The sequence below is a fragment of the Pagrus pagrus genome, assembly GCF_965226575.1.
Source record: "Pagrus pagrus genome assembly, chromosome: 7".
NCBI classification, from domain to species: domain Eukaryota; kingdom Metazoa; phylum Chordata; class Actinopteri; order Spariformes; family Sparidae; genus Pagrus; species Pagrus pagrus.
In genome coordinates this window covers 7,482,778-7,496,580 of record NC_140191.1, presented here as the reverse complement: position 1 = coordinate 7,496,580, position 13,803 = coordinate 7,482,778, and the positions used below count along the sequence as shown (strand labels likewise).

General features: G+C 41.8%; 2 protein-coding genes across 6 annotated transcripts in view; both read left to right on the top strand.

The window, feature by feature from the left end:
* phldb3 (pleckstrin homology-like domain, family B, member 3) overlaps window positions 1-4,500 on the top strand; it is a 29,558-nt gene extending 25,058 nt beyond the window's left edge. For 2 of the 5 annotated variants that reach the window (XM_084358313.1, XM_084358312.1), the window contains exons 11-15: window positions 166-247; window positions 640-786; window positions 940-1,150; window positions 2,002-2,087; window positions 3,686-4,500. In XM_084358313.1, coding sequence (XP_084214439.1) covers window positions 166-247; window positions 640-786; window positions 940-1,150; window positions 2,002-2,087; window positions 3,686-3,820 — 661 coding nt within the window. In that variant the 3' untranslated portion in view covers window positions 3,821-4,500. Of the gene's footprint in view, window positions 1-165; window positions 248-639; window positions 787-927; window positions 1,151-2,001; window positions 2,088-3,685 lie in introns of all 5 variants that reach the window. The other 3 variants (XM_084358311.1, XM_084358310.1, XM_084358314.1) reach the window with 2 other exon arrangements.
* A 3,401-nt stretch (window positions 4,501-7,901) lies between these two features.
* On the top strand, window positions 7,902-13,304 carry LOC311260087 (myelin-associated glycoprotein-like; the record flags this gene model as incomplete). The annotated part of the gene is made up of 11 exons (XM_084357599.1): window positions 7,902-7,917; window positions 8,014-8,379; window positions 9,349-9,645; window positions 9,747-10,004; window positions 10,084-10,344; window positions 10,937-11,203; window positions 11,299-11,595; window positions 11,702-11,792; window positions 12,544-12,610; window positions 12,891-13,184; window positions 13,287-13,304. 11 exons carry the CDS (start codon window positions 7,902-7,904, stop codon window positions 13,302-13,304), a joined length of 2,232 nt encoding a protein of 743 aa, XP_084213725.1.
* Window positions 13,305-13,803: the final 499 nt, after the last annotated feature.

Sequence of the window (13,803 nt, the reverse complement as noted above, 5' to 3'; positions counted from 1 at the left end):
TGTGTCTGGATGTAATGATCTTGGATCTTTTGGCCTCTTTGAAACAGTTCTTTCTGTCTCATGTTGCACATTAATTGCTGACAAATGTTGACAAAAGCTGCTCACTTTGTATCTTCACCTTTTGCAGTTATTCTGATAAACTGATGAATTTAACTCCTCTCACAGCCCGTCCCTGTTGGATGTCGTGGAGATCGAGAAGAAGCTGAGGGAAGCCAAGGCAGAGAGAGAGAAGCTGCTCAGAGAGAGGGTGAGTCACCTGCCGTGGGAAACACTGGCTGACACCTCTAATCACCCGGGACACACCGCGTTAGACACGGCTGTCTGATCACTGACACCCACTCAGCTCGCACATGATGGTCCAAGAAAACAGCCAGCAGATGTGTGAATGTTTGTAATGCATGTTTGGTGCGAAGGTGAATGCCAAGATTGAAAAATGTGTAGCCACATGATGTGAGATGTGGAGAGGAACTTTCATGTTCAGGTTCTTGTTTTTTTGAAAGCGTATATCAAGGAATCCTTCGCAAATACAACCATGTTAGAGCAGTTTTATTTTTGTCTTTCCAAATTCATTACTCTGACGGGTCATCACATATTCTGAAGGACGGCTTCTGATTTTCAATGGTACATTTGTGCACACAGGAAGAGCGACGGCGGATGTTGTTGGAGGAGAGAAGGCAGAGAGAGCTGAATTCTCCCAGAACAGAACCGTCGGATTCAGAGACCCCACCAAGGCCAGAGCCAGAACCAAAGGAGCAACGGATCGTCAGCTCTCCCCCAAAGTCCCCGGTATGTAAAAAATGACAACTTCCCTGAAAACATGTTTTCTCAGTCACCTCCTTCATCCGAAGGATAGACAGTGAAAAAAAGCAGCAAATGCACGTTCCTAGTGTTATTTATGGACCTCTTTCAACAACATCTAAACTCCAGCTGTCCCTCCAGCAGCACAGCCTGCCCCTCTTCCTCTCCCCCAACTTCGACCTCCGGGCCCACTTGGAGTCTCTGGGTCACGGGGTGGCCGGCTGCACCGACCTGCGCCTGACGCCTCGACGCTGTGCGGGCTTCCTGACCAAACGAGGGGGGAGGGTCAAGACTTGGAAGAAAAGATGGTTCCTGTTTGACATGGACCACAGACGACTGGCCTACTATACAGGTTAGACCAGCTGGGAGAGTGGTGTGTGTGTGTGTGTGTGTGTGTGTGTGTGTGTGTGTGTGTGTGTGTGTGTGTGTGTGTGTGTGTGTGTGTGTGTGTGTGTGTGTGTGTGTGTGTGTGTGTGTGTGTGTGTGTGTGTGTGTGTGTGTGTGCGCACATGTTGACTGAGTGTTTGCATGAATGAAAGCCTTCTGTGTGTCACACTCGCTCACCGAAAGGAAGTCAAGCGTGTTGTAAAACAATATTGCATCAGTAACGCTGCCATCCTCTGCTTGTTTTGCTCTACATTCTTTGTATTTCGCAGTCGAAAGAAAGAAAAGTTAAGATAATAATTTTATTTTATGTTTTTAATTCATACTTAAATTGCAGATTATTACAACTTTATTTTCATGGTTTCTGCTGGTCCTTAAAGGGGCACTATGTAATTTGTCCTCAGAGGAAAATAAGGTCCCCAGAACACTGTTTGAAGCTAGAAAGGTGGCAGGGTCCGCCACATATAAAGCAGTATGACATTGTGTCGTGTCCTTTAAGGTCAGTTGGTTTATTCAGTTATGAAAACAAAGAGTTTGTTTAGACATAAAAAAAATAAAAAAAAATCAGTCAATGAAGATGTTTCTCTTCTGATTAAAATTTCTTACATAGTGCACCTTTAAAAAAAAGTTTGATATCCAATAATCTACATTTTAGACTTGTCTAAAATAAATGCTATTTAACAAAAAAATTAAAGGTTGGCTTATGAATTTAGTGTTTCTTTTATAAGGTTGCATGGAGCCCTGCTTTATGACTCGAAAAGGTCCATTGAGTCCTAATAAGTCTAATAATCTTTCTAACGTTCTTCTTCCTTCTTCCAGACTGTGACGAGAGGAAGCTAAAGGGAGTCATCTACTTTCAGGCCATAGAAGAAGTTTACTACGACCATCTACGAACGGCCACTTCTGTGAGTCCTGATTCAGAACACCAACTGACGTCTATTAAAGTCTGTAGTGTTTTTCCAACTGAGAGTCTGCTGCTAAATCTCAGGACTTAGAGGTTTAAACTGGACTTTTGTTTTGGTGCAAAGGGTCTGTAGCCTGGAGTCTTATGTATGATGTACGGGTCAGTGTAGCTCAGTTATGAATCCCAAAAATGTATCAAAAAGTTGGACTAACATGCATGGGCATTAATAAACATACCGCTAAATATATTGCTGTTAAACTAGGGAGCATCTTAGAGGTCTCCACTTTAATCTTAGTTGCAGCCCTATTTCAACTGAACTAGAATAACCTCGGGTCGGGATCTCATGTGATTTAGGAATTTACTCCTCAGGTCTGTGTTTATGATGGTTTATTCACATGACATAAAGTTTGTTTTAATGATTGGAGGTTGCTCCTTCTCCAAATAGACGTGGCAGATTCGAGGATTAAAGACGATACCTGCAATTATTAGAAATCAGAGGCGGGTGTCGGGTAACACTGGTGCTGCTGAGTTTTAAAGCTGAGCTTTATTTGCTTCTGGAAAGTCTCAGGTCTTAAGTAAAGTGTCAAGTGACACTGTGGGCTTATAATCACAGTACAATTACCATGAGAAGCCCTGTTATTTATGCCAGTCAGCATGAGGAGTTTGTGTAGCTGCTCAAATAAAACAACTAAACACTTTGCCCTCAGGACAATTCAACTCCAGTGCAGTTCTTCAGTACAGTTTTCAGGCTTCGAGCGTTTCCGCTTTATGCTGCTTTCTACTTGTGATTGAAACGTACTTTGTACTTTCGATCAAAACAAAAGATGTGCAGTACTTCGATGATGTTATGAAGCAGTGTGGGGTCATGAGATCTGTTGTCAACCACTGCAGATGAAAATCTAACTGATGTTGTTTTTAGACATTTTTAATATGGAAATGTTGCTTATATCTATAAGTAGACAGCTATAGTTACTAGTTACTTTGGAATCAAGATTTTATGTTAAAATAGATGATAATCTTAGGAATTGTAATATATTGTTAAAGATTTAACTGGTGTTTTACTAAAGTTGCATTGTGGGTAATGTAGGCTCCAGGTTTTGAAAAGGAAGAAGAATGTGCGGATATCTCCGGTTCTGCTGCATCGTTATGGGTTATTTGTTTTTAAACCATCAGTGTTACAGGAGTGCAATGCTGGACCATGAACTCAATGGCAATTTGTTGGATTACATGCAGCTTCCTCTGGAGCCACAACAGACTTAAACTACTTTTTCACATATGCAGTAGTACTCCCCCAGACCTGTAAACACACTTTAATGTGTAATACTGGTGGAGTTACCCTTTAAACATGTGAAAAACATTATGTCTTTCAAAACAAAGCAAAGCAAAGAAGCCTGTTCTTCTGCTGCTCAGAGAAGTAAAGACAGAGCTGTGACAGAAGATATGATAAGTTTCAGGTTCAGCTGTGAGAATGCAAATGCAGTTAGATCAATGAGATCTTGAACAAGTTACTCAGCATTATGTAAAAACCCCTCAGGCCTGTCAGAAAGCTTCTTCTTCACCGTGACTCATCACGTTATCACTTGTCTGCTCTCCCCTCAGTCTCCGCGGCCCAGCCTGACCTTCTGCGTGAAGACGTACGACCGTCTCTTCTTTCTGGTGGCCTCCAATGCAGTGTCCATGCGTATTTGGATGGACGTCATCGTCACGGCGACAGACGAGCACAGCCGTTATTGACCTCTTGCACATGCAGACTGTAAAACCCTCGGGTGAAGCTGCTGCACGGACGGTGCGTTTTCCCCCTGTGTGAGGGGGCTGGTGAGGCCGAGATCCACCTCAGGTGCTGATTCTGTACCTGGACTCAGGAATCTGTGGATAAATAATAGACTCTGAGGGGCAGTGGTGTCGGGGTGCTGGACAGATGTGCTCGAACACGGTGGAGGAAACTGTTACTGAGAGAGTGACACTTGGGTGGTGACAGAGGTTCACCGCTGAGCCATCTGCAAACCACTAACAGCTAATCACACCAGCCTGCAGCACTGGCTGTCTGTTACTGGGAGGTTTCACTCTTTGAGCCTGGCCTCCCCCTGCTGGTCACAGTCCAGCATTACAGGACTGCGGTACACTACAGCACACAACAACAGGGGGTGGACACAATAAGAGGAACACTTGTACAACATAATGCAGTCCAATATAACAGCCCAGCAATAAGAGAGGTAATTTTTTTGTGCTGTTGGATTGATTTATATTGTCAGGTGTTTCGACCAGTATGTCCATATCATGTGTCTTTGTTTTCATAAATGACATTTTCATGAATTAAGTTATTATTTGGAAATTTCTATGGGTTTGATATGCAAATAAATGAAGGTATACCCTGTTATGAATGCACTATTAAATGTTTATTCATAAAACCTTTGCTTCAGTCTCCTCTTTTTTTCTCACTTCATATCCAACATTAAACTACAAGTCACCTTTAACAGGTTTTGAAATGGTCTCAATTTAAAGGAGTAGTTCACCCAAAATTGAAAACTCGAACAAAAGTCCACTCAGCCAGTTCATCACACTGATTTTCATGAATTAAGCGCATTAATACTTTATTAGCTAAAAACTTACCTTTCCAAAAGTTTTCCCAGCGTTAAACTTCTCATAAAACCAACCAAACGCACTTACAAGGCAGAATATCACCTTCCATGCACACATGTGTGAGGTGAAATACACAAATTACTGAAAAACAAAGTGCACTCAGAGCACAAGCTGAAACTTTCACTGCTACGTCCTGCAAAAACATGTTTATCTGGGCAATAAACCAGGTTTAAGGTAGTGCTGAGATGTCAATAATGTCTTTTCAGATCAGTCTGGGGTTTCAAATTGATTGACAAACAACATTCTGCTTCAAATGGCAAGAAGTCTACTACTATTTCTAATACAAACCATTACTGTCTTTCATACAGCCATGTTTTCTCACAACAGTTTTGAAATCATCTTACAGACTGTTCAACACTTCCTCCTCGGTGTATGAAGTGCTTGTGGTAAAATCCAACCATAGAAACTTGTGCAGCTTTCAAACCACAGTCACATGACATTTTTTTTTCACTTCTTAGCTAACATTTGTGTGTCTGCTTTCAGCATAGCTCATGAACACTGTAGTGGGTGCTGAGGGTTCAGAAATCCAGTGTGTGAGCTGACCAATCAGAGCAGACTGGTGGTGTTTAAAGAGACAGGAGCTAAAACAGCGTCTCAGACAGAGGGGGCATACAGAGCTGGACAGTATGAGACAACTGATGTGTTTTTGAGCATTAAAGCATGTAAACCTGTTCTAGTAGCAACCTGAAAATGAACATAATATGTGTCCTTTAATTTGAATTGAATATGAGCATCACTTGTGTTACATTGACTGACTATTAAAGTATTCAACATTTCTATCAGGAGAATGCTTCTATAGATTAGATTAGATTGGCTTTAGTTATCCCACAATGGGGAAATTCACTTGTTACAACAGCTCAAGATGCAACAAGTACGGGAAGAAGAATCAGAAAAATACGCATCAAGTTAAATAGAAAATAAATAGAATAAAATAGGATATTTACAAAAAACAAACAAAGTGAGTGGTAAGTGATTGTTCAGGTAGTGCTCGAGTTGAACAGTCTGATGGCTGTGGGAATGAATGATCTGTGGTAGCGCTCCTTCTTACACAGTGGGTGTCAGAGTCTGCTGCTGAAGGAGTGAGAGTGAGTGAGAGGTGTTGATCACGACTGACGTCAGCTTGGCTAACATCCTCCTCTCACCCACCACCTCTATGATATCCAGCGGACAGCCCAGGACAGAGCTGGACCTCCTGACCAGTTTGTTTAGTCTCTACCTCCCCAGCAGACCACTGCATAAAGAAGCGCCGATGCCACCACAGTGTCATAAAATGTTCAAAGTAATGTCCTCTGCACCCCAAAGGACCTCAGTCTCCTCAGCAGGTGGAGGCGACTTTGGCCCTTCTTGTACAGGGCATCCGTGTTATCAGTTCATATACACAGGTAGTCAGGTTGTGTTACTATGTAGGTCATCCATGTCGCCATTGTGTTGTTTCTTCCCTTTTTCACTTCTTCCTTCCTATTTATGATTTTTAACTTGAATCTGTAACAAGTGTTAAAATCATAAAACACTGAATTAATGTCAGAGACTGAAGAGACTCGCACGACTGCAGTAAGGAGAAGTCAAACCCCTTTACTGTGCCAAGTGCCACTCCCCCGACAAATCTATGAAGAGCTGAGACCAGTGTGACATGACCCAGTAGTCAGATTATTACCACTGACCCTTCAATGCTGGTAAAACCTTTCTCTGCTTTTGTTTTTTTTTGTTTTTCATCACTTTCAAAAATGAAAGTGTCACTACTGGTTTTAGTTTGACTTCACAGTCAGGTCAGGAGGTGTGTGTTTTTAATTTCAAATACGCTCTCTTTATTTTTCCAGAACACAAAGACACCGTATGCTGAACATCATTGTTGGCTGTAAGGTAAGACCAAACAGAGATACACTCATTTCTTTGTCACAAACTCTTTCTTCAAGTCTATTTTAATTATTCTTAAAAAAAAAAAATACTGGTGCAGTACATTAAAGATTATCATTTGCCAGACTTGAATACTTACGTAATGGTTCGTCACTGCTCCATTGTTGGTTGTTGCTTTTTGTTGCTGTCGAAAGTGCAGTTTTGCAAAACATATGCAAAATCTTTCATATGGTCACACTTCAGGCGAACTGGTGTAACAACATGACGCACACGAGTATCACAGGTTATTTTTTAGTGTAACTGCACATCTCATGTTTGTTTTCTTAATCTTAATCTGTGTACAGTTTTACGAGGTGTCACCTTCCTTATTGAATATGCTGTAAGTGGAGAGAAGCACTTTATTTTCACATTATTAATGCGATGATGTGAACAGAACATTTTTGTACAATGAATACTCTGATTGCCATATATTTGTTAAATGGAGTAATATTCCATTTAATTGTTTGATACATTTTCTCTCATAAGATAACTATAACTAGTGCTGCTCCACTGCTACAAGCTTGAAAACAATACAAACAATAATGTGGATTACTTTCAGCGGCAAAAACCACAAGTCTGAGGATGGAATCAAGTAACAACAGGATTTATTCTCTATTATCCTGACTGATTCACAACAGTAAATAGAAATAAGAATTAATTGTTTGTGTGTGTGTGTGTGTGTGTGTGTGTGTGTGTGTGTGTGTGTGTGTGCAGTCCCTCTCTGTACGATCATCAACCTGACATAAAAGCATGACAGGTGCTGTAAAGGCTCTCCTCATATGCTGTCTTCTTCAAGGTAGGCTGTTCCACATTTCAGTGCTTTTCAGGCATCGTCTCAACATTCACGTATTGTAGCTGTCTGCTGTCACTTTGGATCATTTAGTTTCAGACCAGAAGTATCTGCCCAGGCAACATGCAAAAGGACATCCTGTTTTCTGTGTGTTGTTTTTCAGCTTGTTTTATTGGTTTAGTGTTTTATTTGGTTGTGTGAAACATTTTGTAACCGTGTTTTGAAATGTGCTCTATGAATAAAGTGTATTATTTATTTATAAATAGCAATACTCAGTACATATGACTGTTTGACGGCTAATATTTTCAAGTTTAGCTCCACAAATTCAGATTCAGAACATTAAAAAAATTCTGGCCTGCATATTTTTCACAGGTGAGCTGACAAACAACATGTTTAGTCTACAACTAAACATGAGAGAAAAAGAAAATCTTCGATGCGGGCTTGTTGTCTTACTCATATTTTAAAAGAAAGCGCTCCTAAACGACTGAAGACATGGAGACTTTAAAACGTAAAAAAAACAATGTTGTAACGTGTGACCCACACTACTTGTTGTAATACAACTTTGGTGTTAACCTTTGCTGATATTTATGATGTTTCACCTCAGGTAGCTCATGCCAACAGTGGGCCGCCTTCATGCCTCAGACAGTAGAGGGACTGAGTGGCTCCTGTATGATCATCCCCTGCTCCTTCAGCCTGCCCCCGGGTTGGGATCAACGCCTGGATGATTCCTGTAAGGCCATTTGGAAACGAGGCTGGGGTCGAACGCAGGTGTTTGATTCCAGCCTCACTGGAGCCAGCGCGAGCACAAACATCCTCCAAGGAAACCTAACAGGGATCCTGCGTGAGAAGGACTGCACCACCATCTTCAACAACATGCCGTCGAACCATTATGACAACTATTACTTCAGACTGCAGTGTGACAACGACCTGAAGTTCAACTTTCAGACAAGCGTCATCATCAACGCTAAAGGTTTGTGTTATTTCCAAGAAGCCCTGAGAGGCAAGCCAAGATTTTCTTTTCTGGTTATCCATCTTCTTCTTGTTGTGTGAAACCGCGTGAAACATTTTTTAAAGATTTTTTTTACATTTTTGAAACAAGTGGAAAAAATTTGATGAGATTTTTTTAACATTTGTGAAACTGGAAAAAAAAAAGTTGGGGGAGAATCACACACAAAAAAAACATTATGTGTGAAACCAGTGAAAAAGATTTTTTTAGGAAATTTTTTCTAAATTTGTGAAACCATTGAAAGAACATTTTGGGGGAATTTCTTTGATGTGAAACCAGTGGAAATTTTTTTTCTGAAAATTAAAAAAAAGAAAAAAATAATTTTAAATTTTTTAATTTGTGAAAGCAGTGAAAAAAAAATGTAGGCTTTTTTTTTGTTTGTTTTTAAAATGTGAAAGCAGTGCCAAAAAAAACCATGTGTGAAATTAGTGGAAAAAAAATATTTTTTGGAAAAAAAATTCATGTGTGAAACCAGTGGGAAAAAAAATTAGGTGAATTTTTTTAAAAAACATTGTGAAAGCAAAAATTGTGAACCTTCTTGGGATAATTTTTTTTTAGATTTGTCAAACCAGTGGGGAAAAAAAATCTGGAAAAAATTCTGAATCCAGTGAAAAAAAAAAGGATTTTTTTTTTGTCATTTTTACTGAAATTTAGTGAAGAAATTTCTTTGAGATCACTGAAAAAAAATTCTTCTGAAAATGTTTTTTTTTTTTCACAGAAGAAATTTCACAGATGGAAGAGAAAAGAAAAAAAAGAAACTAAGATAGATTATCCTGGCAGAACTTTTTTCCCCACCGGTTCTCAAGTCATAAACACAAAAGAGAAAACAATTTTCAGACAGAGAAAAAATGTCTTCACTTGCCCCTCTGCCCCTGCTCTTATACATGTAAACCACATCTTTTGGTGTCTCTCCTCACTGTTTTAACTCCTCAGATTCACCGCCCAGACCCACCATAACTCCACCCAGGCTTGAGGTGGAGGAAGGGACTCCAGTGAGGTTGAACTGCTCTGCTGTCTCTGCCTGTCCCGTTCTTCCTCCAGCTCTGACATGGACCCCCAGTGCAGGTGACATTGAGGAGAGCATGGACGCCAAATCTGTGACCTCTGTGATGAACTTCACTGCTTCTTACCTCCACAATGGACAGAAGTTCTCGTGTGCTATTCTCTACAACCGACAAGCCGGCAACAATGATATCCTGTATGAAAAAAGTTTGACCCTCCGTGTTCTTTGTGAGTATGTTTGATGTATTTTTATGTCTTGTCATTGTGTTGGGTGTCGTTTCAGATAAAGCGACTACTTCACACATTAAAGTTTCAAATTACTCCTCCAGATCCTCCAAATAACACATCTGTCAGTTACTCCGGTCCTGTGAAAGAGGGCAGCTCAGTGACTCTGACCTGCAACACTAACGCATTTCCAGCTGCGGACGGCTACACCTGGCACAAAGTGGATGGAGATCAGGTGACGGCAGTGGGCTCTAAGAAGAGGCTCTCGACTACAGTTTCGGAAGTCGACAGCCAGTTTTACTGCACAGCCGCAAACAAATACGGAGCCCAGAACTCATCCGTCACTCAGATCGACGTGCACTGTAAGTCAGATTGAAACAGCATCACAGGTGATAAATAAAGGCCAGCAGCATGAACTGAAACTTGTGTTTGTTTGTCCAGTTTCTCCCAAAGAAACCTCAGTGGTCGTCGACCCTGATGGTCCAATACTGGAGGGCAGCTCTGTCAGTCTGTTCTGTAAGAGCAGAGCCAACCCACCTGTGACCAACTACACCTGGTACAAAGATGACGAAGAGGATGAGGAGCATGGATCCACCTTGGTTATAAGCGACGTCGACCCGAGCCACAGCGGCGGCTACCACTGTGCAGCGAAAAATGAGGAAGGAGAGGACGTTTCAGCAGCCATTCAGCTGGACATTCAGTGTAAGTTGATCTCACACAGTAAAGACATTGATTTACACTGAACACAGCACAGCTGTATGTTTCCAGTGTGTTCATATGCTGAATATGGCTCGGCTGTATATCCAGCTGTGGTCACCCAAACATGAGCCGGAGCCAAGTCTCAGTCCCTGTGTCTGGAGCGTGCACAGTAACGTATTGTGGCATTGCGTGACAACCTCAGAATCCTTTCTGTGTCAATGGCCCATCGCCACTGAGCTCTGTTGTAGGTCCACATGTGTGCCAGTGTGTTAATTTATGTGGAGATGTTTTGTTTGGTTTCTGTCCGTGTTAAGACGTCATTTCCAACCAGAGAAAATGAAGAGGTTGTCACAGTTTACAGAAAAATGTAATTTGAATACATTTAAAGCAACATCGTGTCACTTTTTTTTTCTTTTTACCGTAAAAATAACAGCTTCATATTCATTTTGATGGTACAGTGTCTTGTCGTGTTGCACCCAGAAACTGTGGGGGATGCCAAATTATTACATAACGTTGCTTTACTAGACAGTTACATTTCCTGAATGTGGCCCAGTAAGCATCCCCAACAAATAAACACCATCTCTTTCCTCTCCAGATCCTCCTAAGAACACCTCAGTTTCAGCCGACCCCTCCGGTCCAGTGCAGGAGGGCAGCTCCGTAACTCTGACCTGCACAGCCATCGCCAATCCAGCAGCGGTTAACTTCACCTGGTTCCGAGTGGCAGGCAGAGAAAATGAGTTGGTGGGCTCTGAGCAAGACTTCATCTTCAACGTGACCAAACTCTCAGAGGATCAGTATTACTGTGAAGCTCTGAATGTCCACGGAGCTGAACACTCGGAGCCTGCCAGTTTTGACGTCACATGTGAGATTAATTTATCTTTTTATTGCAAGCTTTTAATTTTCTCTGGAAGTTTTACCAAGCATGTACAAATGTACCAACTTCATCCTTTGTCTCAGTTGCTCCAGAGATCCTGCCTTCCTCCCGCTGCGTCAAGATTTTATCCCAGGTCCGATGTTCCTGTGACTGCCAGGGGAACCCCCCGCCCTCCCTGGTTTGGGAATTAGCCGGAGTGCCTGTCAATCACTCTGCTGACATCCCGATCAGGGAAGTTCCCCTGGGAGACATGAGCATGAGGAGCCTCATCACCTTGTACCGTCTGGACGAACACATGCCCGCTCTCGTCTGCGTCAGCCTCAACTCACTGGGCTCAGATAGTTTTGTGTTCAACGTGACCTCCAGTGAAACTCAGCTAGGTAGAGGAATCTTTAGGGTGCTGCGTTTATACTCGGCTTCTCTTTTGTGTGATCTGACCCTTCTTGGTTTGACTGACCGATAAAATGGTTTGTTGGGACTTTTCAGGTCTCCACACCGTGTCTCTTTTGATCGGCTCTGCAGCAGGAGCCCTGGGGATGCTGCTGGTGTGTGTCCCGCTGCTGGTTTTCTTTTGCAGGTGAGACAGCAGCTAACACATTATACAGTACTGTTTACTGTTATCATTTTCAGGTTGTTGTTAGGGGTGTGTGACAGAGCCACTGTGACTCCGGTAATATCCTTTCTCCTCCTGTACGTTAAGTACATTTCCCCTCCATTCAGCCGTCAAATAAAAGAGCATTACAGTACTGCTGCTGAGGCTGAGAAGCCAGATTGAGGATAAATACACTTTTTAGTCCAAGAAGTTTAAAAAACAAACTCTGTGCCTTCCTCGACTCTGGGTGTTTATTCCTCCAGAAGCTCCGGGTCCATTCCGGTCTGTTAGTACAATTAACAGCACAGAAAGCCAAGTCATTTGTCTGATATTTGCATTTAAAGTTCTCTACAAGGCGCCAACCTAAGTAAATTAGCTTTAGAGACCGGTACCGGTTTTTGTACCCGGCTGTAAACATGTTTATTTCTGCTGTAAAGTCGGGCAGTTTAACATGGGGTCTTTGGGGATTGACATGGTTTTGAGCCAGCACATTCGAGGAACTGCAACTTTTGTCACTTCTGTGTTGGCTTCATGACCGGATAGTATTGTGCTGCACATCCGTGTATGAAAAGTGCTATATAAATAAAGTTTGATTGATTGATTGATAGTGACCAGGCTCGTGGTGGATTTCAGAGGGTCACCCATGAACACTGCAACACACGACCATGACATGAGGAACTTTAATAAACAATCAGAACTGACTGTATTTAACAATGACTTCTTGTGTTGGTTTTAGGAAAAGGAAAGGCAGCCTTTCACCAGACAAGGGAACGGTGGACACTTCAGACGTTTTAGCTAATGGGGTGAGTTCATCTCCTTGCACACACACTCATGTAGTGATGGACTGTAACTAAGTACATTTACTCAAATGCTTGTACTTTTCTTGAGTATTTACTTCCACTTCACTACACTTTAGATGCAAATATTGTACTTTTACTCCTCTACAATTATTTGATAAAATGAGTTACTAGTTACTTTGCAGATTGCAAGCCGCACAAGAGCCAAAGTAACACATTTTAAATATTTTTTTTATTTTGTTGATAATTGATTCTGATTGCAAATTGCTCACTTGTTTTCCTGCAGAAAAACTCTTCACCAGTGGATGTGATCTATGCCAATAAAGCCATTGTAGAACAGGAAGAAGCAGCTAAAGAAGAAACTCTCCACTACGCCAATGTGGACTTCGCTAAACTCCAGGCCAACTCAGAGGGCAAGCTCGGCGAGGGCGAGATCCGAGGCCTGGACTCCATGACGGGGGAGTACGCTCAGATCCGTTTGAACTCCAAGGACGGCAGCGGAGGAGATGCAGCAAAAGGAGAGACAGTTGCTGATACTCATCTGGGTCAAGAGAAAGACACTGATGGTCTCATAGGACAGGTCAGTGAAAAGGTTTTGGCTTAACTTTAGGGGAAATGATAGCCGAAACAAAGGATTCTGGGCTTCAAAACAGCTACAGGACTTCATGATGTCCCACTTCAGTCAGCAGAGCCCAGCTGAGCAGAACAACCTCGTAAAGTCTGCAGCAGTGGAGGTAGAAACTGCACTGCGGACGAGAGTAAAGCCACACGCTGGCTTCAAGATTAGCTTTTAAATTCTGTCACTGTAACTCTTATCCTTCTTGTGTCTCTGTACTGAAAAATGTCTACCGAAAAAAAAACACAATAAAAATGATTGCAGTTATTCTGTAGTTTCCACATGATATAGAGAGGCGAAGTCACAGCCCCTTTCAGTGGACCATCATGGGACCTTATTTAAAAAAAAAATATGTATGGTAAGAAACTTGAATTGTGCCATGAATTACACATGTGATATTTGTCAATGTCAATTTAAAAGATATGTTTTTCAACTTGAGAAGGTCATAGTTTGTCCAACTAATAAGGCTGTGAAAACACGTAATTACAAAGAGGGATACAGCAGACACACCACTGCGTCACTGTAACCTCACAAAACACATTTTTGGCCATTACGCAACAATTCATATAAAAAAGTCAGACAA